The sequence below is a fragment of the Aulonocara sp. 'chitande type north' Nkhata Bay genome, linkage group LG6 (assembly GCF_057382095.1).
Source record: "Aulonocara sp. 'chitande type north' Nkhata Bay isolate Kocher_YH1m ecotype deep benthic linkage group LG6, A_spYH_male_GT1.1, whole genome shotgun sequence".
Classification (NCBI taxonomy): Eukaryota; Metazoa; Chordata; class Actinopteri; order Cichliformes; family Cichlidae; genus Aulonocara; species Aulonocara sp. 'chitande type north' Nkhata Bay.
In genome coordinates, this window is record NC_141349.1 from 6,598,475 (window position 1) to 6,625,292 (window position 26,818).

Below are 26,818 nucleotides of genomic sequence, written 5' to 3' on the forward strand. Positions count from 1 at the left end.
CACGTATTTGTGGGTGTGTCACTAACAGTGTGGACAGGTTGGGCAGTGTGTCGAAGGCTCCAGGGAGGATGGTGCTCAGCTGGTTATCATACAGTGAGAGCAGCCTGACGTTGGTCAGCCCGGTGAAGCTCCCGTTATGGATACAGCTAATCTTATTATTCCTGAGCATCCTACACAGCGAGAGAGACATTTTAGGACAGACATGTTTTATGCAAAGTTCCCTCAAATATGATATTTCATATTCATAAGATAAATAAAATGAGCTTTGGCTTTCATCCTTTAGTTTTATCTTCAGCAAAGTAAATGCAGCTCCTTTGGGTTAAGATCAACTCAGCCGCTTCTTCTTGCTTTTCATGTTTCTGTTCTTAACTTTTTCCCCCTTCAGTGCACCAAGCTGTTGATTTGGCCACTCATAAATTTCTTCTGTCCCTCCGATGTTTCTGGCTTGTTTTTAAAGCCTGAAGATGGCCCATTTCACTGCGACTGAAATCACTGTTGCGCTCAGATTGTGAGTTCACAGCAACAGTGATTGCCAGACTTTGAATTTCATGCTCAATTCACGGAGAAATAACAAAAGCTAAAGACTACACCTGTCTGTGAAACAGTCTTTTCTTTAATTGTCCAGCTATGTTTGAGTCCCTGAAAATAGGACTGCACAGTAGAGTTGTTGTTATTCTCAAAGGTGATGCAACTTTCTGAACTGTTGAACCCCTAAAAATAAAGCTGAGAGCTTAGTATACACAGTGACCTAATTCTATGTATGTATCAAACTCACAGCATGCGCATGCCCTCCATGCCTTTGAACATGCTCCCTCTCACAGATTCCAGGTGGTTGGCTGTCAGGTGAAGCTCCACCACCGAGGAAGCACCCTCAAATGCGCCGTCCTCAATCTCTGAAATCTTGTTGTTGCTCAGGTTACTGAAGTGAGAAGGATAGCACACAACATAACAGCTGCTTCCTGACAGCTCTTTGCCAGAAACCCAACTGAGCATGATCATTCAGCCTTAAGTTTCACACAACTTTTAGTACCTTTACTACTTTGAAAATGTGTCCAGTGTTTTCACTCTACATGAAGCTGTGCATTTTCTCTAATAATATCCAGTCATGCAAAGTCACTACATACAGTTTTCTCTGAACCCCCTTTCCCACTAAGGTCTTGGAAAATGCCAGAAGATAAGATCTCTTGAAAGTTTCTTTTGAAGATGGAGCAGCCATTCGTCACAGTATTTGTCATTTTTCATGGTGACCTACATTTTCTTAAGCTGTGACAGGCCCTTGAAGGCTCCTGTGGCCTCCAGCACGGAGAGGTCATTGTTGTTGAGACGCCTGTGACAATCATAGAGAGAGATCACAGAGAAGAGGATGGAGGAAAACAACATCACAAGGGGAAGAGTGACTTTGGTATGTGTGCATGTTTCGTGCTGAGTGCTCATCCGTGCAGCAGGAATCCACATACACATGTCAACACGGATATCCAAGTCATAGTTTGGCACAGTGTGTGTGTTTTTATGTTCAGTACAGGGAATGAGCATGTATTTGAATTTGTGTGGGTGTGACTTATGAGGGTAAATAGAGAACAATGAATCCTAAATGATCCCAAACTTAAATGCATGCACTTTAAATATAAGCTTATTCCAGATAAATTATGTGACAGCTGACTAATACAGCGGAAAGACAAATTTCATCATCATCATCATCATCAACGTAATGCTCAAAGGGACGGTTGACCCCAAAATCAAAAACCACATGTTTTTCTCCTTGGGACCAAAGTGCTATTTGTCCATCTGGAGTGTTTGAGTTTCCCAGTTATAAAGATCGTCTGTAGTGATATCCACGTCTTTTAAATAGAATGTGACTAGATGACCTTATGGTACAAAAGAAGACATTTGAAAAAAACATCAGCAGCAATATTCATTCATTCAAAAATCATGACCTGGCTGATTAAAAAACATTTAAAAAAAATCATTAAACCATGTTGTATAAAAGCAGGTTCACATAGCAAGTATTTTATTTAAAAAATAACCACGCCCACCAACTATTACTGTATAGGCTTGTTACTGTGGAGATGGAAGCATTCGCCTGTCAGTGGCAGTAGGCTGGTGCACTAACAGGCACTCCCGTCCACACCGTTAATGACAGGGTGTGAACTATAAGGTGAATTAGCTGTGTGCTTCTTTTGGTTGGTGGATGTAAAGAGTAAAAGGGAATAAGGTCAAAAATAAGGTCAAAGGTAAATAATACTTTTGTTTCTAAAAGCCCTCTTGCACTGGAACATTTGCAGCAAAGTCTGTTTGGCATATACAATCCAGGACTGCATGGAATATTATTAACGTGGGTTGTGTGTTTGTGGGCATGGATCTCACAGCTCTTCAGTGGAGGACGGCAGGTGCTCCGGGAACTTAGTGAGGCGGAGGTTGGAGCAGTCGACCACATTGGCTTCACAGCGACATTTAGCGGGACACACTGGCTTACTGTTACACTCGTAGTTTAGACGTCTGTCTTCAGTGCCTGGACCCAAATGTGGAGAGGATAGACAGACAAGTTCTTACTGATACATAGAGGCAATCAGAGACTGATGTATCTAACTACACACATACACAGAATATATATGAATATACAAACACAAAATCACCTGGGATGTGGTACTGCTCCTTGGCTGTCATGAAAAGTAAGCAAACAAAACTGTGTGAACGCTTCAACGGAGCAATAGCCACACACACACATACACACACATACACACGTCACATAATTGACTTGGCTGTAGGTGGCAGCAGGACACTTACAGCAGAAAGGAGGACTGAAACAATGCAAAGCTGCGCTTAGCTTTCCAGGCCTGGCAGTCTTAAACTATCAGATGCAGCAAGTATATCCAGACTTTTCACTCCTCGTCTCAGTTCCATCTTTGTCATCCAGTCACACACCCACACACGCACGCACACACACAGAGGGCACTGACTGACCAGAGCATCTGAACTTGTTGCTCTTGATCTGTGCGATGCGTTTGTTGGCAAGGCGGCGAGGACTGGCACAGCGTGCACCGCTGGTCTCTATGGGGTTTGAACGCAGGAAGTCGGCCAGCCACTTCACATTACAGTCACACACAAAGGGATTCTGGGCCAAGTGTCTGGTGAGAAATTACAAAAGGGAACAACATCAGTCAGATCAGACTGAATAGAGTGTAACAGAACTTGAAATAGCACGCATGTATTTTCTCACAGTGTCTGGATGCTGCGCAGCGAGCTGAAGGTGCCTTTGGCCAAACTCTGGATCTTGTTGTCGTACAGCGACAGAAGAGCCAGGTTCTCCAGATCTTTGAACACGTTGGCTCGGATGCAGTGGATTTTATTTGCATTCAGCAACCTTAAGCAATACAGTAGACACACTTAATTATCATAACAAAATACTCTGAATAAATCATCTAACATGCAGTTCTGTGCAAGTCTTGAGCCACCCTTTTTCTATGTTTTGCCTGATAGTGAGCCTTTTTTCTTTTTACTATTAGGACATGATTTTCACAAACTCTTCATTTGCTGGAGATAGTTTTTCAGGCCAACCACTTCTTCTTTTGTCCTCCACTTGTTCAGTTTCTTCAAGGTTTCAAACAACAAGCTGCACATTATGTTAATATCTGCCAAGTTAACACCTAATAGCTATCTAGGAATCACCTTGTTAGGCCTGCAAAAGATGCCTGTAACAGGCTGCTTGTGGTTGGCTGAGGCTCAGGAGATAGAGCAGGTCGACTAAAAATTGAAAAGTTGCTGCTCCAGTTTGCTTGCCAAAGTATCCTTGGGCAAGATAGACAACCCCCAGGTGTTCCTGATTAGCTCGATGGAGTGTGAATGTTAGATAGCACTTAGAGCTAGAAAAGAAAGTGATTGTTGAATGTGTGTGAACAGGTGATGGAGTTGTATAAGGTGTTTTGAGTGCCTGGGTACAAAAGCCCTATAAATAAATCCATCAATTTACACTTTAGTAACAAAGTGTCTAAAGATACAATTTTAAAACAGGTTACTTTCTAAGTTGTGGTATGTGTAGATGCAACACTGGTTCATCCCTGGAATTAGGTACCTGTTTATGCTTCTATGACTCATAGGTGAGTTTGGGGCTTAGTGGCTTAACAAGACTTTTCTATAGTAGTGTACATAATTATGATGAGCTGATTCATCACCAGCATCTGAATACTTGCAAACGTCTCTTATTTTAAAAACAAAACTGCTGCAATGCTATTTTGTGTTTTATGCCCAGAATTGGAGCCCTGATTTTTCCAAAATAAGAAACCAAACAAGGAGGGAGGTATTTTAAATTACACCAGGAGCCTGATGTATAAAGGATGTGTGCGTAAAACAACCAATAGTACAACCACAGGTAAAACTCCTTAAAACTCCTTTGTTGTTCTTGTGAGTGTCATGGATAAAAATGCACACTTGTACAATTACAAAATGACTAACTGCTATTTTTTCCAAAAACCTACATTGAAGTCTATCCATATGTCTCCAGGATGAGGATTAGTCTGTCCCTAACTTTCAGATTCCTCTCCATTTCCTTTTTGTCACTGGTTCCAGCGGTTTAGAGTTAAACATTACCACAAGGAATCTTCAAATACTTACTAAATTTTAAAAAAATTAAATAATGTTCAGGAAAGACGACAACTGCCAGATTATTCAGTCATCATACTGAGCTCCACCTCTCGACTATTATCAAATGATTCACTTAATCACCTCATTCGTGGTACCTTACCTACTTCATCATAGGTACAGCAGTGTTTTACCAAAGGGGGTATTCAAGTCAGTTATGAGAAGCAGATTTACATACCGGTAATTAACTTGGCAAAAACTAGTTTCCGCATTAGTTTCCATGCAGCTCCTTCTAAAATATTTGCCACCTTGTTTAAAACACAGTCAGTTCAGACAAATATATGCATGTTGTGGTTTGGACTTACAGCAACTCCAGAGACCCCAGACCATCGAACACTCCGCTTGGCAGCTCAGTGATCTTATTGCCATACAGAACTCTGCACACAAACAAAAAAAGTCTTTAACTGTGTTCTGCAATCAAAAGTGCTTCATCAGTCTGTGAACAGTTACTAAGACGCAAAATTTTATAATAATAATTGATTGCATTTATATAGCGCTCTTCAGGGCCCTCAAAGAACTTTACAATTCCACTATTCATTCACTCACTGGTAGAGGCAAGCTACAGTTGCAGCCACAGCTGCCCTGGGGCAGACTGACAGAGGCGAGGCTGCCATCGGCCCCTCTGGCCGTCACCAGTAGGCGGCAGGTGAAGTGTCTTGCCCAAGGACACAACGACCGAGACTCGAACCGGCAACCTTCCGGTTACAAGACGAACTGCCAACTCTTGAGCCACGATCGCCCCAAAATTTGCATCACCAAAACAAAAGTAAGTCTTATTCAGTCCACACAAGCACACGTTCACAGTCCATAAACAGAAGAGAAGACATTTACATCACACTGCTGTCGTGTATAGTATATGCACGCAAACTTATTCACACATACACACACTCAGCAATAATGCTGGCTGACCGCCTGCTGTGATTGTTTGCATGTCCTGATGTTTCCTGAGAATTCTCTGTACAGTGAGCAGGCGCCACTTTTAAATTATTCATACCAACAGATGCTTAAACACATGGACGCAGTGGGCACATATGGAGATATAGCCAATAAAGTGGACAGACACATGTAAACACGTGTTGGTAAAGACACTCTCAACACACCCAACAGTTTACACAATCAGATGCAGAGTGCTTACTCACAGTGAATTGAGAGCTCGGAGGCCTTGGAAAGCATCAGGAGCTATCTCAGATATCTGGTTGTTGCTCAGGTCACTGGGAATGAAAGACAATGAATGCCCAACACTTTTAAATACTTAGTGATTAGATTTATTTTGGGGAGAAAATGAAAAAACTCATGTATACAGATTTTGTTTTGTTGTAAACGCATTTAGCCAAAAGCATCATATGTACATAGCAAATAATTTGTGTTATTTTTTAAAGGATTAAAGGCAAAAAAGTGATGCAGCACTTTAACAGTTCTCTTTTCTGATCTCGAAATGAAAGCAGGTTATATAAAAATCCCCTATAAAAATAAGAAACCTCACTTTCTGAATTGACTGGCTAAGAGCTTCACTTTTTTCATGTCAGAACAGAGGAGCTATTTTTCTGGCCAAGTTGAAGTTTTTATATCTTTGATTCGGTCTGGCATGCCAAACCATAATATGTTAGATTATAAAATCCTTGTTCTGCTGCCACACGTCAGTCGTTCAGTTGTCATGATAAATTTTCAGACAAACCACTTAAACCAGCCTGGTAATGTAATCAAACCCCCCTCCCTCCCTCCTGGTGCTCGGGATGGTCTCGCAGTGATGATGGAAGAGGGCAAAGGAGGGGAAAGAGGATAAGATTAAGAGGAAAAGGAAAACCACAGAGAGAAAAAGATGGAGAGAGACAGAATGCCTGAGGAGGGAAATGGGCAAAGGAAGAAGAGGAAGAAGAGAAAAACAGCAACAGTGGAAGTAACAAAAACCGCAAAGACAGAAGAAAGAAAGAAATGTGAAACAGGATAGAAGGTCAAGAAGCCAGGAACATTATTATTGTGGTCAGATTAGCATTTTTTAAACATATACATCACATCACATGGATATGCACTTGATTTATCATGTAAGGGCCCTAAAAAGCCTCTAATGAGGACTCTGTGTCTTTGCAGGCTGATATAAATCAAATGCTCCTCGATGCTGAAACTCCACTGGGGCTGTATGTTCTGTTGAGCAGGAAAACCACAGCTCAGTGAGCAGTGGAGACAGAAGAAAAGAGAGATCCACTTGGCAAATCAGACTCTAGAACATTAAAATTTTCCCTGAAGCATTGTCCCTCTGGAGGCAGAAAAAATTTAATGGCTTTGGCTGATTTGGAGCTCAGGGGCAGGAATTCTGTAGCCTGCTGCAGTTGGCATAGCTGACTTTAAAAGTACTCTGCACAAAGAAAGGTGGAGCAAAAAAAAGTTAAATGAAGTGGACTAAAATGGGTCATGTGTGTGCAGGTATGGTGCAGGTATGGTTTAGGATATATATGGTTTAGGATATATAGAAAAGGCTTCTTTTGATTGATCCCTTATTGATCCCCTCCGTGATCTTAGTACTTTATTGATTTGTTGTAATAAACATTTAAATTTCAATAGAAAACATTGCTAGTGTTATTTCAATTTGAACTGACACTTGGAAGTGTTTAACTGCAAGTATGACGATATAAAGCTTTGTAGGAGCACTCACATTCGCCTGAGCTTCTTGTAGGATGTGAAGGCGCCTGGGGGAACCGACTTGATGCCATTCTGCTCCAGACGTCTGGGTAGAAAAGCAGAGAGGCTACATTGAAACACTGCACACGAGCAGTGAGGACAATCACATCCTTGAATGGTGGATTGCACATCAGAACATTTGATGTATTGGCAGAGACGTAAAGTACATGTAATGGCCTGTAAAATCTATCTATAAGATTTGTCCAAGTTATCGCCAGCTGTGCTTGTTACGCTACTGCATTCTAGCTACTGGCAGAGGAGCAGCAGAATTGAGAGAGAGTGTGGTTAAGCATCCAAAAAACCACTTTTCCATGTTGGATATATTAAAAGTAACCGGAAAGAATATGATGAAGCAGCAAAATGACATAAGTAACATTTCTTCCTTTACATGGCATAGAGTAAGTACATGTACTGTAGTATTTCTTTCCATCTAATAAACCTGTGGGGACTTTCACTCTCTTTTGGGACCCCTCTGGAGCAGCTTTACATGGTTCACAATTTTGCTTGTAAGAAACCCACTTTATGCTGGTAGGTTTTATCTGAGTTCTGAAAGCAAACTATAAAGCTACAAAATAACAGAATTTGTCATTCTTGTATCATTATATATAATTCTTGTGGGATACTCACATCTCAGTCATACCCTCAGGGAGGTGGGCAGGGATTGCAGTTAGGCCCCTCCCACGGCAGTCCACAATGTTGTTGCTGCAGGAGCACATTGGAGGACAGGACCCAGATGCTAAACTACATGGCTGAACGAAGGCACTGCCACTGTGACCTAAAAAGAAGGAAGAAAAAAATTTCTCACACATTGCATCATCATCCACATTTGGATCAAAGCCTCATGTATCGCCGGGCTCTTGTACCTGAGCAGGCAAAGTCACTTTTACGCAGCTCGGCCAGGTTGAGGCCCCTCAGCGTGGGAGGAGAGCTACACTGAGTGTAGAGGCCCAAAGCTGGCCGCTGCCGTAGCCATGGAGACAACCAAGCCAGGTGACAGTCGCAGCGCAGAGAGTTAGAGTGGAGACGGCTGAGGGAAGGAAAATACATTTGAGAAGTAGTGGAGGGGTGGGTAAAACATAAGGTGACAGATACACAGACAGAGATGAAATCAGACTTAACAATGTGGCATTCTGGGTAAAAAAGTTGAAAAAGGTGAGGCACTTACAAGGTGCGGAGCTTTGGCATGTGATTGAAACTGGAGACTGGAATGCTGCTGATGTTGTTGTTGTTCAGTGTGCTAGAAGAAAAAATAGGAGAGAAATTAGCAATGATGAGAAGAAGAGGCAACACTAAATATAACAGCAAGGACAGAAAGGAAGGGTGTGAGAACAAAGAGATGGAACAATAAAAAGCAAGAGAGAGTTGATAGGCACGGAAGCCAGTGGAAAAATGATGGCAGTAGAAAAGATGAAGAGAGCAGAAGAAAACAAAGTTTTTTTAATGAGAGATTAAATTGTTTTGAGAAGAGCATCAAAGAAATTATTTTTCTTAGATTACTCACAGGACTTCTAGAGATCGCAAAGCTCTGAATGCCCCCTCTTCAATACAGCTGATATGGTTTTTATCCAGCTGACTGATAATAAAAAGAACACAAAGCCAATATGATGTAGATTTAGTTAATGGCTCGGTCCAGCCAACCACTCAGTCTTCTAATTACGGACGTGATATTTCTTGACAGTAGCAAATTGCACCGTTATCTCCACTGCACCCATTCCTTTAACACTTTATCTTCACTTACAGGTTTTTAAGGTCTGTTGCGCCTCTGAAAGCTCTCCTCGGAATGGCTTGGATGGCATTTTCACTTAGATCTCTGAAAAACAAAGAAAAGAGGGAAATTCATTCTGCTAAGAGATGCAATGATACAACTTGTTGACTCCACATCCAGGAGTTTGCTATAGCACATGGCAATTCTTGCAGATGCTCTACATGGTATTACATTTGACCAAACCAGTCGAGCTGAGCTTTGGATGCTTGCTGTCTGCCTTCACATACAATGGGCTTAAGTGACATCCCACTCTTAATTCATAGAGTTTAATATGTTGTCAGACCACCCTTTGCAGCTAGAATAGCTTTAACGCTTCTGGGGAGGATTTCCACAAGGTTTAGGAGTCTGTTTATGGGAATTTTTGATCATTCTTCCAAAACCACATTTGAGGTCAGACACTGATTGACGGGAAGGCCTGTCTCACAGCCGCCACTCTAACTCCTTCCAAAGGTGTTCTGTCAGGTTGGCGCAGGCCAGTCAAGTTTTTCCACACCAAACTTGCTCATCCATGTCTTTGTGCACATGTGTCCAGGCATGTTGGAACAGTACTGGGCCATCCCCAAACTGTTCTAACAAAGCTGGGAGCATGAAATGGTCAAAAACGTGAATTTGTTTGAGTTCTGAAATTTTTGAAACTATGTGCCTCATCTTCCACTGACCCTGCTCTCTGATCTTCCATGACCTATCACTTTGTGGCTCATTTACTCTCGTTCTCACTCACTTCCACTTTTTTATAATATCACTAACACTTGGCTGTGGAATATTTACTAGAAAGGAAATTCCACAACTGGACTTGTTTCACAGGTGGCATCCTATCACAGTACCACGCTGGAATTAACTGATCTCCTGAGAGCAAACCCAGAAGCGTCTCCATGCCTGGCTGCTTGATTTTGTACACCTGTGGACATGGAAGTGACTGGAACACCTGAATTCAATGATTTGGTGTGATGAGTGAATACTTTTGGCAACACAGTGTATGTTTACATGCATTTAATAAAACATATGGTCTTTTCCTCTTTGATAAACTAAGGAAACACCAGTCCTCTTTATTTTAATATAGTTCCTCCAGAAAAGGTGTCTGAGATGCAGCAGGCAGACTGCTTACAGACCAAGGTCACGGGACTTACTGACTAGCTTTGGTGATAAAAAAATATGAAGTAGAAATGCAATGCCACGATTAGACATCATAGAAACAGACAGGTGAACCACAGCAACGGAGACCAATAAATAATAGCAAAACTCTGTGTGTGTGTGCGTGCGTGTGTATGTGTGTGTGCGTGTGCGTGTGTGCGTGTGTGTGTTAGACAAACCACAGAAGAGGATGTACATCATCTCTGGCTGCCCTACAGGTCCTCAGACACAGTCCATTAATGTCAGGGTCAAACCAGAGGCTGACAGAGGAGGAAACACCCACTTATTGAGAACTAGACAGCCAGTATAGTGCCTTTAAGCAAGAAAGTATATCTTTTAAATCAGATTGAACACAGGAGGAGAGTCAAGTAATTGACAAACCAGCTAACCAAATTAATCTTATACTAATGTACTGTACTTTTAGAACTTCTGTTACTGCATTCACGAACACTGTGCCACACAATACTGTAACCCGCTTGATGCACAGCTATGGCCTAGCTAGACCAGCTCTTTGTAGACATACATAGAGCAGTACATTAGAAAAGTGAAAAACTGATTCTGACACCCCTGAGGCCAGTTGAAAAAGCAGACTTTTTATTGAAGTATAAAGTTCAACTGTGTCTGACACATGAAACCAGCAGTGAAGAAGATGATGGGGGATATACAGAGTAAATGAACAGACTGATGCAGAAAAGGATGATGGATGGACATGTTAAAAGGGGATGGGTGGTGCAGGACACAAGAGTGATTATGGAGAGAAACAAGAACAGAAGTTATAAATGGTAAAATGGCCTGTATTTATATAGCGCTTTACTAGTCCCTAAGGACCCCAAAGCGCTTTACATATCCAGTCACACACACATTGGTGATGGCAAGCTACATTGTAGCCACAGCCACCCTGGGGCGCACTGACAGAGGCGAGGCTGCTGGACACTGGCACCACCGGGCCCTCTGACCACCACCAGTAGGTAACGGGTGAAGTGTCTTGCCCAAGGACACAACAACCGAGACTGTCGGAGCCAGGGCTCGAACCGGCAACCTTCCAATTACAAGGCGAACTCCCAACCTTTGAGCCACGATATGGCTAAATCGAGTTGAGGTAGTTCAGTATGTGATATGACAAACTGGAAGTTTGGGAGATATGAAGAGAAACAGAAATGGGTTAAAAGAAAAAAAGATAGACATGTGAGTCATATAAGTCAGAGGCAGAGAGAGAGAGAGCACCAATAACAATGGACTGTTATGATGTAGACAGAGAGAGACAGAGGAGGGGAAAGATGAAGTCCAGTTGTTAATACAGTTTTTCTGCTTCATTTCAGAAAGTGCTCAAGGCCAACATGCCACACAGACCCATTATTCCTCTCTGTCGTCTGTTCATATCCAGTAATCTTTATATCCACTCTTTAATACAAGCTGCAGAAAAAACAATATTTTAAGACTTTCAGCTTGTTTTTGAAGAGTTTCCAGATTGAATTGATTCAAACGGATGGAGTTCAACTTATAAAGAACATCTGCAATAATTAATGGAGGTAAATATTTTTTAAGAAAAGACTTTTTGAAAAGAAGATGCCATCAACTGCACAAGTATGACATGCATGCCTTCAACTGGACTTGGAAAGCAGTGGAACAAAGAAAAATAAATGAAAAATAAAATGCTTTTCTAAATACATGATACAAACTTAAACATATGGAAAGTGATCACAGAAAGCACCCTCGTGTTGTGGCTCACACACGCTGGTGCTCACACTCAATAACACAGATGCTTCCTCATCAGGTCATCGAGATTCTGTTGCCAGGACACAAAGAGGCTGAATATGATGTTTACTGGAGGGAAACACAGACTGGTCACAGCTGGATGTGTGAGCGTGTGTGTGTGTGTGTGTGTGTGTGTGTGTGTGTGTGTGTGTGGACAGTAGGCAGTCTCTTAATATTTGCTCTCCGTCTCCTGCTACCTCCTCTATTCATTTTCTGATCCTTTCTTTCATCCGTTGTGTCTCTGGATCTGTCTCTCCTCGCTCCTCCTCATCCTCTTATTGTTCTCCGCTGTCTCCTGTCGTTTCAATATCCTCCTCATCCCTCCATCCCTCCCTTCCTGCTCACAGTGGAGGGTGAGAAAGGTAAACTTTCCCACTCGTTTCCTGCTCGTTGACAACACATCACCTCTCTGTCTATCTGTCTCCTTCAAACATGGGTTAGTTTAAGTCTCGCTTATTGCTACCTTCTTATTCGTCATAGAGTCATTCCATCTATGGAGGTATTTCCTTTTATACATCTGTATAGGATGTACACTTACTTTCATGTTTCTTGGTCTTTTTATTTTGCTGTTATATGCTTTAAAGCAGGGGTCTCAAACTCCAGGCCTCGAGGGCCGGTGTCCTGCAGATTTTAGATCTCACAGTGGGTCAACACACCTGATTCAAATGATTAGTTCATTACCAGGCCTCTGGAGAACTTCAAGACATGTTGAGGAGGTAATTTAGCCATTTAAATCAGCTGTTTTGGATCAAGAACACATCTAAAACCTGCAGGACACCGGCTCTTAAGGCCTGGAGTTCGAGACCCCTGCTTTAAAGCAATGATTTCCCGAAAGACGTCATGCAGCAAAAGAAAGAATTATCCAGTGACAGCTCCAAGTGTCCCTGTTGCAGTTTGATAGTACAAGTCATCAAAACCATCCAGCTATATGTTAAATGAATCAATAACTATGCTTTTCTAGTCCTTCCAAGGGTGCTATGATTTCAGTTTTGTGCTTGGGTCCAAGCAAGACAAGCTGTAACTGTGTCAGCAAGCAGTATGTAGAAGAAACACTCAGAGTACAGCAAAACTATCCAGCAGTTTTTGACTACAATACGAAGCACAAAATAATTAATTTTAAAAAAAGGGGGGGATGGGGGATGGGGGGTGGCTTAAGACTTTTGCAGTTTTCTTGGTTTGCAGCAGTTTGTGACAAAACCACAAACTGTGTTGAAGTGATTCATAAACACCAGTTTAATACATTTATTTCTATCCAGCCACTTGCAGGAAAGCTGGAGCGCACCCCAGCTGTCAGTAGGCAAGAGTAGGTTACATCCTGGACTTGTTGCTGGTCCATTACGTGGCTAACAGACAGTCATTAATCCTCACATTCACAATTACAGAGAATTTAGAATCCAAAGATAACCTGGACTGTGGGAGGAAGTGGGAGTAAATGGTAAAATTGCCTGCATTTGTATAGTGCTTTACTAGTCCCTAAGGACCCCAAAGTGCTTTACACAACCAGTCATCCACCCATTCACACACTGGTGATGGCACCCTGGGGCGCACTGACAGAGGTGAGGCTGCCGGACACTGGCGCCACTGGGCCCTCTGACCACCACCAGTAGGCAATGGGTGAAGTGTCTTGCCCAAGGACACAACAACCGAGACTGTCCAAGCCGGGGCTCGAACCGGCAACCTTCCGATTACAAGGCGAACTCCCAACTCTTGAGCCACGATCCCCCGGAGCGGCCAAAGGAAAACCATAAAGGTACAAGGAGAACTGCAAATTCCACACAGAAAGCACCAACCGGCTTGAAACCAGAACCTCACATGTAAAAGAATGATTCATCTTTAGCTCAAAGTGAAGACAACAGCTTATTAATCTAACAGCGCCATCAGATCAGCATGCAATATCAGAAGAAAGTCAAATCCTGGGTATCTGTTCACTAGAAAAAGTTGGATTTGTGCCACTGTCCCTAGCAGCGAGTTAATCTTGCTAACTGGAATACTAGTATGATATATGAGTGAAACTGTAAATGCAGAAAGAGTCCAACATTTAACTTCCCCTGAAAAACAAAACTTCATAACGTACTAATATAGCTCTATTAACTTTGGTCTGAATGTTTTCACTGCATGACAGAAATATCAGGCAATCCCATCTAAAATCACAGAGTTAACAAACTCTGAAGACAGCCTGTTATCTGTAACGAGTAACTGCTTTTTTGACTCATGCACACCTTTTTCGTTTTTTTTCTTTGTTTTGTTAAACTCTGCCCAGACAGGTCAGCAGACAGAGTCAGAGCATCAACATGGTTAATATTTTATTTCTGTAGTCTGGTCCACTCCTCAACCTGACACACACAGACACACATAGGACAAACAACCTCAATAAGTAACTTAATAAATAAGACGATTTAAAGATGGCGCCGGTGAGGTCGGCTGCCGTCACGACTGCTCCGACCACTTTTTCTTTGTCTTTGTTTTTTAAGTTAGTTTTCAGCGTTTCTAAATCGGCAAAATCACCACCATTGGGTACATTAGGTATGACAGTGACACTCTTGTTTCTATTGGTTTCCAATGTACTCACAATTCGAAGTTTTTAACTCCGGATCCGAGCTGGCCGAGTGAGATCTTGAGGGAGAACAAAGGGAAGCGGCGGCGGCCTAGAGGGAAGCGAGCCGGCGTCAGGAACAGGCTGAGAGCTCGTGCACACCGCACACCTCTGCCTAGCATCCTGCTCGCCAACGTCCAGTCACTGGAGAACAAGCTTGACGACCTCAGGGCCAGGGTAAAGTTCCAGAGAGACATTCGGGACTGCAATCTCCTCTGCTTCACCGAGACATGGCTGAACCCAGCGGTGCCGGACCACGCCATCCAGCCGGCCGAGTTCTTCTCGGTTCACCGCATGGACAGGACACGGGACTCGGGGAAGTCAAGGGGAGGCGGCGTGTGTTTAATGGTGAACAACAACTGGTGCAACAGTGCGAACATTGTTCCTCTCACACGCTCCTGCACACCAAATCTGGAACTACTGTCCATCATGTGTCGTCCTTTTTATCTACCTCGGGAATTTACATCGGTCATTATAAGTGCCGTTTATATTCCACCACAAGCGGACACGGTCACCGCCTTATGCGAGCTGCATGAGGCACTCACACAGCACCAGACACAACACCGGGACGCTGCGCTTATTGTGACGGGGGACTTTAATAGCGCCAACCTCAAACGCGCAGCGCCGAACTTTTATCAACACATCTCCTGCCCCACCAGAGGTGAAAGGACACTGGACCACTGCTACACTACAGTCAAGGACGGCTACAAGGCACAATCCCGCCCTCCTTTTGGCAAATCTGATCACGCCGCCATCTTCCTCATCCCAAAATACAAACAAAGGCTGAAACAGGAAGTTCCGGTTCAGAGGAAGGTCGCGCGCTGGACGGATCAATCGGTGGCCGCGTTACAGGACGCACTCGATGACGCAGACTGGGGCATGTTCAGAAACAGCTCCGATGATGATGTCAACGTGTTTACGGAAGCGGTTGTGGGATTCATCGGGAAACTAGCGGATGATACCGTGGAGACAAAGACTATCACAACGTTTCCCAACCAGAAGCCGTGGGTGGATAAAACCATCCGCGACGCTCTGAGATCCCGCACCGCTGCCTACAACACGGGACTCATGACGGGGGACATGGACCCGTACAAAGCCGCGTCATATAACGTGCGGAGGGCGGTGAAAGAGGCGAAGCAGCGCTACGGGAGGAAACTAGAGTCACAACTCCAACAGAGTGACTCTAGGAGCCTGTGGCGGGGACTAAGGACAATAACGGACTATAAAGCACCAACAACCGGTATGACGAACGCGGCCGTGACTCTGGCAGACGAGCTGAACACTTTCTATGCTCGCTTCGAGGCTGCAGCTAAGGACTCCAACAATGCTAGTGTTAGCGGCGCTAACGGCTGCAGACAGGAAGATACTGCCAGCACCGGAAACGTGCTCGTCATCTCCGAGCATGAAGTAAGGAGAGCCTTCAAGAGAGTGAACACCAGGAAAGCAGCAGGACCAGACGGCATCCCAGGTCGTATCCTAAGAGACTGCGCATACCAGCTAGCTCCTGTGTTCACTGAGATATTCAACATCTCTCTATCTCAGTCGGTGATCCCCACATGCTTCAAAGAGTCCATCATTGTTCCTGTCCCGAAGAAACCCCACCCTGCTTCTCTCAATGACTATCGCCCTGTAGCCCTCACCTCAGTAGTGATGAAGTGCTTTGAACGCCTGGTCAGAGACTTCATCATTTCTTCACTACCAGACACACTGGACCCACTACAGTTCGCTTACCGTCCAAATCGTTCCACAGACGATGCCATCTCTCATCTCCTCCACACCTCACTTACTCACTTGGACACTAGAAGGGGGAATTATGTTAAAATGCTCTTCGTAGACTACAGCTCTGCATTTAACACCATAATTCCCTCCACACTCACCACCAAGCTGGAGCATCTGGGACTCAGCTCATCTATGTGTCAGTGAATCTCCAACTTCCTAACTGGCAGACCACAGGCAGTAAGGATGGGCGGACATGTCTCAGCCTCCACCACTCTCAGCACTGGAGCCCCCCAGGGGTGTGTTCTGAGCCCCCTGCTGTACTCTTTGTACACATATAACTGTGTGGCCACTACCAGCTCCACCACCATCATCAAGTTTGCTGACGACACCGTCGTGGTGGGCCTGATCTCTGATAACAACGAGACGGCCTACCTGAAGGAGATTTGGAATCTGGAGAACTGGTGCCAGAGGAACAACCTCCTTCTAAACGTCAGTAAGACAAAGGAGCTGATAGTGGACTTCAGCACTAAGCAGGAGAGGAACTACCAGACCCCCGTCATCAACGAGTGCCCAGTGGAGAGAGTGGACAGCTTCAAATACCTCGGAGTTCACATCACGCAGGACCTGTCATGGTCCTGTCACATCAACACCGTGGTGAAAAAGGCCCGTCAGCGTCTCTACCACCTCAGACGCTTGAGAGACTTCCAACTGCCCTCCAAGGTGCTCAGGAACTTTTACTCCTGCATCATAGAGAGCATCCTGGCGGGAAACATCTTAACCTGGTTCGGGAACAGCACCATGCAGGACAGACAAGCTCTACAGATGGTTGTGCGGTCAGCTGAGCGCACCATCCGCTCCGAGCTCCATGACCTGCACTCAATCTACAGCAGGCGGTGCTGGACCAAGGCCAGGAAGATCGTGAAGGACCTCAGCCATCCCAACAACAGACTGTTCTCTCTGTTGAGGTCAGGAAAGCGATTCCGCTCCCTGAAGACCAACACAGAGAGACTGAGGAGGAGCTTCTTCCCGCAGGCGATACGGTCTCTCAATCACACCACCACACAGTACTGACCCACACATACAGTTGTTACACACACTGGACATTCTGGACATTGTTTCACTTCATTACTTAAATCACGCTGCTGTTATTGTGTATATGCTGCTGTTATTGTGTATATATTTATTTATATTTCTTCATACATTCTTATATAGTTCTATATTGTGTATTTTGTTGTACAGTTATTTTATTTTCAACTTTAATTTATATATTTTATCTTATTCTCCCAGTTAAATTTACCCTTCATTCTAATTTGTGTTGTACAGTTATTTCATTTTTAACCTTAATTTATATTTTATTCCTTCCTAGTTAAATTTACCCTTTTTAATTTTTCATATTTATTTCCTATCTTATTCATAGCCTTTTCCTTTTTTGTTTTCTTTAGGTCACGAGCAGTTGTCCAAGCATTTCACTACATATCGTACTGTGTATGACTGTGTACGTGACAAATAAAATTTGAATTTGAATTTGAATTTAAGTTAAGAGAAGTGTTTACTGGAAGAAAGACAATTCACGAAAAAGGAATGACGTTGAAGAGGAAAACCAGTGGATTAAGAATAGAAAAGAAAGTTCAACCAGATGTATTACAGGCTAATGTGGTCAACCAGAAGAACGGATATGGAATAGATAACCCTAAAATGACCTGCATACCTACACACATTAAATAACACTGGGAATCTCCCACTCTGTGTTAAATGCACATTCAACCACACATGCACACAAGCTAACACTGAAGAATGAACCAGCATGTCTGAAAATGTCACACCAGTGGAAGCTGATCCAAAGATCACACGCATATTTTGACATATTCCTCCACACCCAACCACCCACAGACATACCCTGTGAATAAACTCTCTTAATTGTGATACATATCCATCCCAAGGGATTTGCAGAGGAAGATGAAGGATAAGAGACAAAGAGAAATTTATCCGAGAAGAAGAAGAAGAATAAATCAAAATAAATAGAACAACTGTACAAGACAAGATTTTTTGAGTATTGGTTACTAAACCACTGTAACAAGTCAGTTTGTAAAGTTTCTTCCCTCCTGGTTCCCCAGTTAACTGTAGGTGGTGTTATTTCAGAGTGGAAGCATTTATTAACCACAGCAGCATTAAGAGGTAAAGTTGCAAATATGCCGAGTGCATACACATTGCTAACATACGTGTAATATATAGTAGCAATAGTATTTAGTGCAACAACATTTACATCTATTCATTCATTAAACTGATTAATGGAAAATATTGGTGGAGATCTTTGTAATGATTTAGTATCTAATCAGATTTATAAGCTTATGGAGGTCTTTGATATTTGCCAGTGTGGCCTGCTGTTGGCAGGTGGTTGGTCTGCTGCTTCTGAACCGGCTGAGAGTCTGACTTCTGTTTAATGAGTAAACATGGCTTTTCTCCAGAGATGCAGTTTTTTTAAAATTGTGTTTGGGGTTGAGAAGTTAGACTAACAAAACCCTTACAGGATGCCGTCATGCATTTTTTTTTAGCGAGTTTAATGTTTGCACTTGATGGCGATGCCTGCTCTGTTAGCACATTGTGGCTTTAATAAGCCAGTGGACAAACTGGTGCCCCTCTGAAGTCACATTGTTCAGCTGAAGTTCAGGGTTGTTAAAATGAGGACTCTGGACCAAAAGGTGCCTTTGGTCAACTTTTGCATGGACTGCTGTTTATTTTCTTCATACACTTTAAGTCACTTTATTGCCACCTAATGCAAACCAATATGAAACACCAAGCCACCACTATGAAGTGACACAATTACAAATTAGGTGTTTAAGTGAGCAGTTTTCTTTTTTGCACCTTAGTCATATGTTAGTTTAGCTGGTATTCAATTAGTTCAGCTTTATTTATACAGCACCAAATCACAACAACATTCGTCTTAATGCACTTTATATTGTAAGGTTAAGACCCTACAATAATACAAAGAAAACAGGCTAAATGATGATCTTCTAAATTTGTGAGATGCCATTTCCTCTCCAGTTTACGAGTTATCTGCTTTAAGGTGCACATTTGAGAGTTACACCAGGGAGTGAAGTACTTCTGATTCAAGGTTTTCCTTTTTCAAAGGAGCTACAGTATATAGACAGGGGTGCACATAAGTGTTCCGCAGGTGTGGATGCGCTGTCAAAATAAAAGGCGCACCAGATAAGAAGTTGCAACGCACGTTTGCGTACATAAGATTTTCTTGAGGGATTTTCACAGCACATTCTGCACCACATCTTTGTGCGTTTATCATTTGTTTGAAGCCAGCTCACCTCCTGCAATCACTTTTACGAGAATACGTGCTTCTTTTGTGGTTCGGACTCCTTCTGACATTTCTTTGGAGGTGGAGGAAAACCAAAGTAATTGCTTAAAGGAGCTTGCTTCTTCGACATCTTTAAGATTTCTAAACAAATGTCTGTCCTCCTCCAGAAAATCTTACGTACACATACGCGCGTTGCAACTTCTTTTTTGGTGTGCGTTTTTTATTTTGACAGTGCATGCGCACCAGCGGACCGCTTTTGTGCAGCCCTGTATATAGACTTGTACGCATTAAAGAAGTAAAAATATTGACAAGATAATCGACGTCTGTGGGAGTGGTGCTCAGGTAGCTGCTCTGCACTAGGGCTGCTCGATTATGGCAAAAATGATCATCACGATTATTTTCACTGAAATTGAGATCTCGATTATTTGACGATATTTATTTAACCCTTTAAGACCTACTATAGAACCAAGTCCGCCAGAGCTTATATTATTTTTTTACATGTTGTAGTGCCATTTGTGGGAGCATTTCAAGTTGCTATACAACTGTTATAGCCCATATTTTAATAATATGTATGCATTAAGTCCATAGTAACTACATTAATTGCGAAAAAGTGCAATAAACTACAAAAAACTTGAAAATCGTTTTTGTTTTTTTTACATATATATTTCTACTTGGAGAAATTTAAGAGGTTTATCCCTCAAAACTTTAAATACAAAAAAGTTGCAAAAAAATAGTTTACAACAACAGGAAATTTATTTTGAGTGTCTTCATAGTTTTATTTTGGAGATACACTAATTTTTATATACACTGCAGGAAAAACAAAAAAACAATCCTATGATGCAAATTTGCAAAGAAAACAGCATGTGCATCAAAATAAACTATTTCCAGCAGTGCAATTTGAGTTCTAAGCATCCCAGAAACTATTCAGAAAAGTCAAACATGACCAGTATAGTTTTTTAAGGCCTACAAGTAAAAAACTACATTTCCGCGAAAATGACGTCACTTCCGGTTTCGGCCAGGAAATGGCGGACATGCGATCGTTCGCGCTGACGTCTGTTTCATTGTGGGAAGTATTACGAATAGCTGATCGGATCGGCAAAGCGTGTTTCTGGAATGTTATGTTTTTGTTCCTGCAAGCGCTTTTTATGCAATTTTTGCAAAGCTTTATGTGGAAGTAAACCGTGACCGAGGACAAGCTGATGGCATAAGATGTAAGTACAACCCCTCCGGTTTCATATGCAAAACAAATTATTGCGCTAGCTTACGCGGTTCAGGTTCTACAGGGATTTAAAAATAGTTACACAAAACGGAGCGTGCTGCTCTGACCGGATTTAAAGGGTTAACAATGACTTTAAAAAATAATATAAAATAGTGTGCAACACCACTGAAGTTTTCTTTTTACCTCTCTTTTCAACCAACAGCAGTCACTCTCCTCTTCAAATAACTTCTGCTTAGCTTTCTGAGCTTCCCTCGGGTCCTCTTAATCAGCGGTCTCCAACCTTTTTTGCGCCACGGACCGGTTTATGCCCGACAATATTTTCACGGACCGGTGTTCCAGATCTACTGGCGTTTAGATCAACTGGCGTTGGTCGAACAGATGTGTGGTAGTCTTGCGTTTCAGGAGCTGCTACCGACAAACCAGCAAAAAAACGGCAAATGTGTCACCTGTGACACTTGTGAGGTTATCTCAAACACACTCCGTCAGTCTTGATGCTGTTGAACAACAAAATGTATAAAAATGTGGTGAGTTTACCTGGTGATATCCTCATGCGCAACGCGATCGCGAAAACAGCAAACAAGTAACACCACGCCGATGTTGTTCACAGGACAGCAAGACTAAACGATCGGGAGACTCTTGTCATCGTTATCGTTCCCCTCGCATGGTTTGTTTCTCCGAATTCAGCGTTTTTGCTTCACAACTACAGCGAGCAGTTTACTTTGTGCACTAACATGGACTCGAGTCAACCAGCGCCACCTCTGGCCAAGTGCCACAGCCTACAGCCAGATCAACTTGTGACACACATCTGCACCACGTTTGAATTCGTGTCATGCACAACACATTTGTACCTTTCAATTGTGTCTGTTTGTGTCTGTGTATATAATTTGGAATTTTGTACAAATGTAGGCGAATAAGGAATATATGATATCATTTCATTCTTTTCAAAGGTTTATTTGCATGACGCACAAACAGACACAATTGAATGAGGGAGGGGCTAATAATCGGCTCAGTCATTTTTAATGATCGTTGAAAGCCCAGATCGTAATCGTGATTAAAATTCGATTAATTGAGCAGCCCTACTCTGCACTGTGTTAGCATAAGGCATTGAGGAGCTAACAGTGGATGAATTATATCCTTAAACTTAGAAAGTTCATCACTGTTGTGAATTAGAAAAGATAAAAGTTAATATGTTTGATTCGCATGACTCATATTATACTATAGACTATACTTCCTATTTGGCATGTTTGCCTTTTCCATTTGCTGGTGTTTAAGTTTTACTGGCTTTGACCACCGTACTCATCAGACCAGGCAATATGGTCCATTATAAAGAATTATTTCATCATGATATTTTCACCACTTGTAAAACAGTTATTCAATACGACATAATATCCAGGCTCTTATGCAGTGCTCCCTTAAATGTATACCATCTGTCTCATGGTACAGGCCCTCACATGAGCTTAAAAAAGTATTTCACGTTTCTACACCATTTTATTTTATTAAAAATTCTCATTTAATGTGTCATTTTTAGGGAAATATGCAACAAAAAAAACCCCAAAAGCCAAAAACATAAACAATACAAAATCAGAACCATCAGTATATTCAATGTTTTTACTTGGAGGCCACATCACTCGTAATATAAGGAGACATGTTTGAAGACAAAAAGAACATATTTTCTTGTTTTACTTCAAAGCCGTGTCAATCACGGAGCTTCAGCAGGCAAACTAACACAGACAAAACACAGTATTACGGGCTAACAACAAAATCTATACACAAACGCACACACACATGCTAAATATTACCCTCACACACCATCCAGCGGACACATGGCTGCCCCTTAGCACACAGGGCCTATGTGTGAGAAACACAGTCGCGTTAGTGTTTGACCAACACTCACTGAACTCTGGAAAAGTTCATGACCTGATGGCATGTAAAGGTGTGACCATGGCAACAGCACAAACTCAAGCATAGCAGGCAATACTGAAAATGTCTCCTTATTTCTGGTCATCTGGCATCTTTTGTTCAGCCCTACTTTACTCCCATGCATTACACCTTCAGTGTTTATAGTACTGTATCTTTTTTACATTTGTATACTCTATTATTATTTTTTTCCTTTTTAAAAACCCTTCTCTGCACTTTCTCTTTGATTTAATATCTTTTCCCATTTTTCTTTCCATCATGCCATCTTTATTTCTTTGCCTGCTGTCAAACCGCTGATCTTCATCCACAGTTTTTTGACCTCCCTTCCTCTGCCTTTGTGTCTTTCCTTCATTCCTTTTATCCTTCATTTCTCTTCCTTCCCTCCACCCACAGGGGAGAATAGCGCTTAATTGAAGAACCCCAAAAGACACATGAGGGGAAGGTGATGAGAAATATGAAAATGAAAAAACAAGGGGGAGCAGACAATAGAGGGCAGTGAGGAATGGTGGGTGGATGAAACAAAGGACGAAGAATGTGAGAATTGAATGTGACCGTCAGATGTCTCGCAGTAATTCTCACCCTAGTCTGCATCTTAGGTTAGCGATTGGCTCTTTCAACAGTTGTATGTTTTAGTTCCCATAATGCTTTTCCACTGCTCTCAGTGTGCCAGCTTTACTTTGGATGGACATGACAGGAGAAGTCAGCGTCTGTGAACTGACCTCCCACAAATGCACGCACTCGCAGACACACAATCTGAGCAGAAAAATAACAGCTGAGCAGGTTTTTTGTAAAGGGAGTAGGGGTGTCTGTCCGCACCACTGATCTTATTATCCAGGATGAAGCTGTTACCACACACAGCAGGAAGAGCCCCACAGTCCCGGCTTTAAGAAAACTAAAATTCTGGGAAAATCCTTCTTTTGTGCGTTCTGCAGTGACAGATTCGAATCCTGCAGATAATGTAAATATAGATTTGCGTGCATGTGCAAATGTATTTGAACACATGCAGAAACATCTACTGTGGCCCCTTGCTGAAGAGACATGTGTTAGGTTTTAGCATGGCTTAAGGCTCGAGTTAAATAGTATCATGGTTTTGATATCGCATGGCTTCGCGTAAAGTCCTTTTTAAAAATATATATTTTAATATACTTTTACATTTTGGGGGGCAAAAGCATTTTTTTCTGAGCTCATTACAAGCTGTTAAGGTTTGCTGTCAAGATAATTCTCCTCCTCGACTCATGCTACATATTTATCATATTCCATATTCATACATTATGGAATATGATGTATTACTGTAGAAAACGTACTTAAAAAGAGGTCAGCATTTACCACCTGCAGCACTAATATTTTTTCATATAAGTTTTCTGCAGATTAAGTACATAATACTTCTTTTGACAACTCAAGTAAGGCCTCAGTCATACTGGGCAGCAATTGGCAACCACCAGTTAGTAGGAAAAAGTGAGCATTTTCCTGGTAGGAGCAAAGTGTTTGCTGGTAGTTACCACCAGTAGTGAAAAGTTACTACTAACATCCCAGTGCTGCTCGCTTGGAGCCCATTCAGTGACCTCCTGGTAATCAGCGGTTTTGATTTAACATGCTTACTTAGCTTAATGCTAGGGACAAATATATGTTCCCCAGCTGGTTGGGGTCCATTAGCAAGTGTTGGCAAACAAGTTGGCATCTTTCATGCAAACCAGAGGTGACCACAGTTATCTGTTCAAAGAGGTTCATGGTGCAGAACCCATTTCAAGACCAGGTTTACAAGTTCATCAACACCTGTCACCTAACAGTCGCTCAGGGAATACAGATTATTCCTGAGCAAACACAGCAATGAACTTATAATAATACGTAATTTCATTCTGTTATATAGCTGCTTTCATCAAAGCAGTTCTGAAGAAGTTGCAATTAAAGAAACTCGTCATTTTCAGCTAATGGTGGAGATTTTTAATAACAAACCTTGACATAATAAAACAAGTTACATTTCTTCAGCAAGGAAGGACTGAATGAAGAAGTAGGACATTTACAATATGCATAAATATGTACGCGACAAATAAATAAATACACAAGGAAACAGTATGTATTTTATGTTTTAATGTGATCCAGTTTATCTCATCAGCACTTGGTTGGTTTCATTTGAATCCCACACTACCACACTTGTAAGAAACTTGCCACTAAAAATTGCATATTTGTAGGAATCCGAGCTAATGTTTCTGTTCTCAACAATAAGCAGATAATTGAAGACACTTTGTGTTTTAATCATCAGCCTGCAAGATAGATGTATACGATATCTTGCAGGCTGAATCAGTGAACTTTCACTTGTTAAATGACAGGCAGTGACATTTTGCATATTACAAGTAGCAGTCAACTTTGCATTAATTACAACCTAATTACACATGCCAGCTGTCTTGTTAAAAGAAAGAAATGATCTGTACTATCAGCAAACTGACCCCACTTCTCACTTCCTCAGATCTAACACTTTACAAACAGCTCCCAAAATTCAAGACTTGATTGACTGCATGATGAATGAATTGCTGGCTGTCGAATGCAGTGCTCGTTTACCCTGCTGTAAAGATAAAGGTCATCATAATCTGTATCTACTGCTGCTTGCAAAACTATTATAAACTTTTCAATGGCAATGAGATTATCATGCAAAATTATTTCATACTTATGTAGGCACGGACTTTCTTGCTGTTTTATCCCAGAGAAACAGCAATAAACTATGATCACACACTCAGTCATAAGTGTCTCTAACATCCTTTTTGGTATCGATGCTAATCAGTGTAATTAGCACATGATTATATGCAAGGAATCTCCCAAAACAAACAAATGCAAATAAAGGTAATTATCACACACATACAGGCTTATTACCCCAGTGTGCTCTTCCTGCCTCTAAACGTCGAGGTCACACTCCGGTTAGCCTCTAAAGTGCAACCAGGCAGCTGCCATCACCACCTCTGTCAGCTTCACACCGTTAATTAGCTGCACTCAGATGCCAATCATCTGCTCTAATGAGGACAGCTCTACCACTCTGCCTAATGAGAAAAAACTCATGAAGTGTCTGAGGGGAAAGTTAACTGCAAGGACACACACGAAAAGACACATTAAAGCAGACGGCCACACATTTTTAATTCCCATGTATGTGTTTTGTTTTTTTGTTTTTTTCATTTTGCACACACATTTTGTTTCCCACTGCTCATATTTCATTCATGCTTATTTGTGCACTTGATCTCCATTGTGGTAACAACTGAGTCCACATGTACATGCAGAATTTATTTAAAAAGAAAAAGAAAAAAGTTGCTAAAACTCTAATTCAGAGGAAGTCTGTGAAAACATGCTATGCTTTTACAGTAATGCAAAGATTGCACTGTAAAAAAAAAAGAAGAAGAAGAAATGAAACAATAGTTCATTAATATTGACATCAATGGAATTATAGCCAATCTGCATTATTTCTCTTCACACCCATCTATATATCAGCACAGTTCCAGATGGCAGGACAGGCCATCAGGGAGAGAAAAAGACAACATGGTTTGGGTACTAAAGCCAGCAGCTACAGTTGATGACCGTTGTCCTCTAGCTAACACTTGCTATTCTGTATTGTTCTTCAATTTTAAATGGGCCTAAAGATCACTGAACAACTCCTGCATCATCTATGTCTCATTCTCAGAATTTCCTTACTTAACCTCTTTTAAACCTTTGAGCATATTTGAAAGTTATGCAGTGGTCGGAGCCAGGCTCTTAGGTGAGGTACACTTTGAGACCATCCATATCAATCTTTAGAAATAATCTATGTGCATATTCCAGATAAAGGTGTATTTCATATGACAAATTATAATAACATTAGAAATGAGGGACAAAATGTTCACATTTAGTGTTTTTTCCCTGACCCCTGCACACATTTTTTTTTACAGTGCTAGTGGTCAGTGCTCCAGTTGATGCCATTTCCTCTGTGGTCTTACATGTGTCTTGCATAAAATAATAGCAAGATGCTAATGATGCCATAAAGAGATATTTGTGAACAGGAATTTCTCTCCTATCTCAAATGGGATCAAGTTCAGATAAGCATTTGCCTGTGCACTGTCCAGCTCAAAATCATTGGGTTACATT

General features: G+C 41.9%; 1 protein-coding gene across 1 annotated transcript in view; it reads right to left on the reverse strand.

Annotated features, from left to right (window-relative positions):
- Nucleotides 1–26,818, reverse strand: part of slit1b (slit homolog 1b (Drosophila)) — an 82,209-nt gene that overhangs the window by 24,034 nt on the left and 31,357 nt on the right. The window contains exons 5-19 of the mRNA XM_086294782.1: nt 9,050–9,121; nt 8,813–8,884; nt 8,477–8,548; nt 8,175–8,338; nt 7,939–8,086; nt 7,286–7,357; nt 5,775–5,846; nt 4,941–5,012; nt 3,218–3,361; nt 2,962–3,125; nt 2,634–2,657; nt 2,365–2,509; nt 1,253–1,327; nt 776–919; nt 27–170 (exon numbers count right to left, since the gene is read on the reverse strand). Coding sequence (XP_086150908.1) covers nt 27–170; nt 776–919; nt 1,253–1,327; nt 2,365–2,509; nt 2,634–2,657; nt 2,962–3,125; nt 3,218–3,361; nt 4,941–5,012; nt 5,775–5,846; nt 7,286–7,357; nt 7,939–8,086; nt 8,175–8,338; nt 8,477–8,548; nt 8,813–8,884; nt 9,050–9,121 — 1,584 coding nt within the window. The remainder of the gene's footprint in view (nt 1–26; nt 171–775; nt 920–1,252; nt 1,328–2,364; nt 2,510–2,633; nt 2,658–2,961; nt 3,126–3,217; nt 3,362–4,940; nt 5,013–5,774; nt 5,847–7,285; nt 7,358–7,938; nt 8,087–8,174; nt 8,339–8,476; nt 8,549–8,812; nt 8,885–9,049; nt 9,122–26,818) is intronic.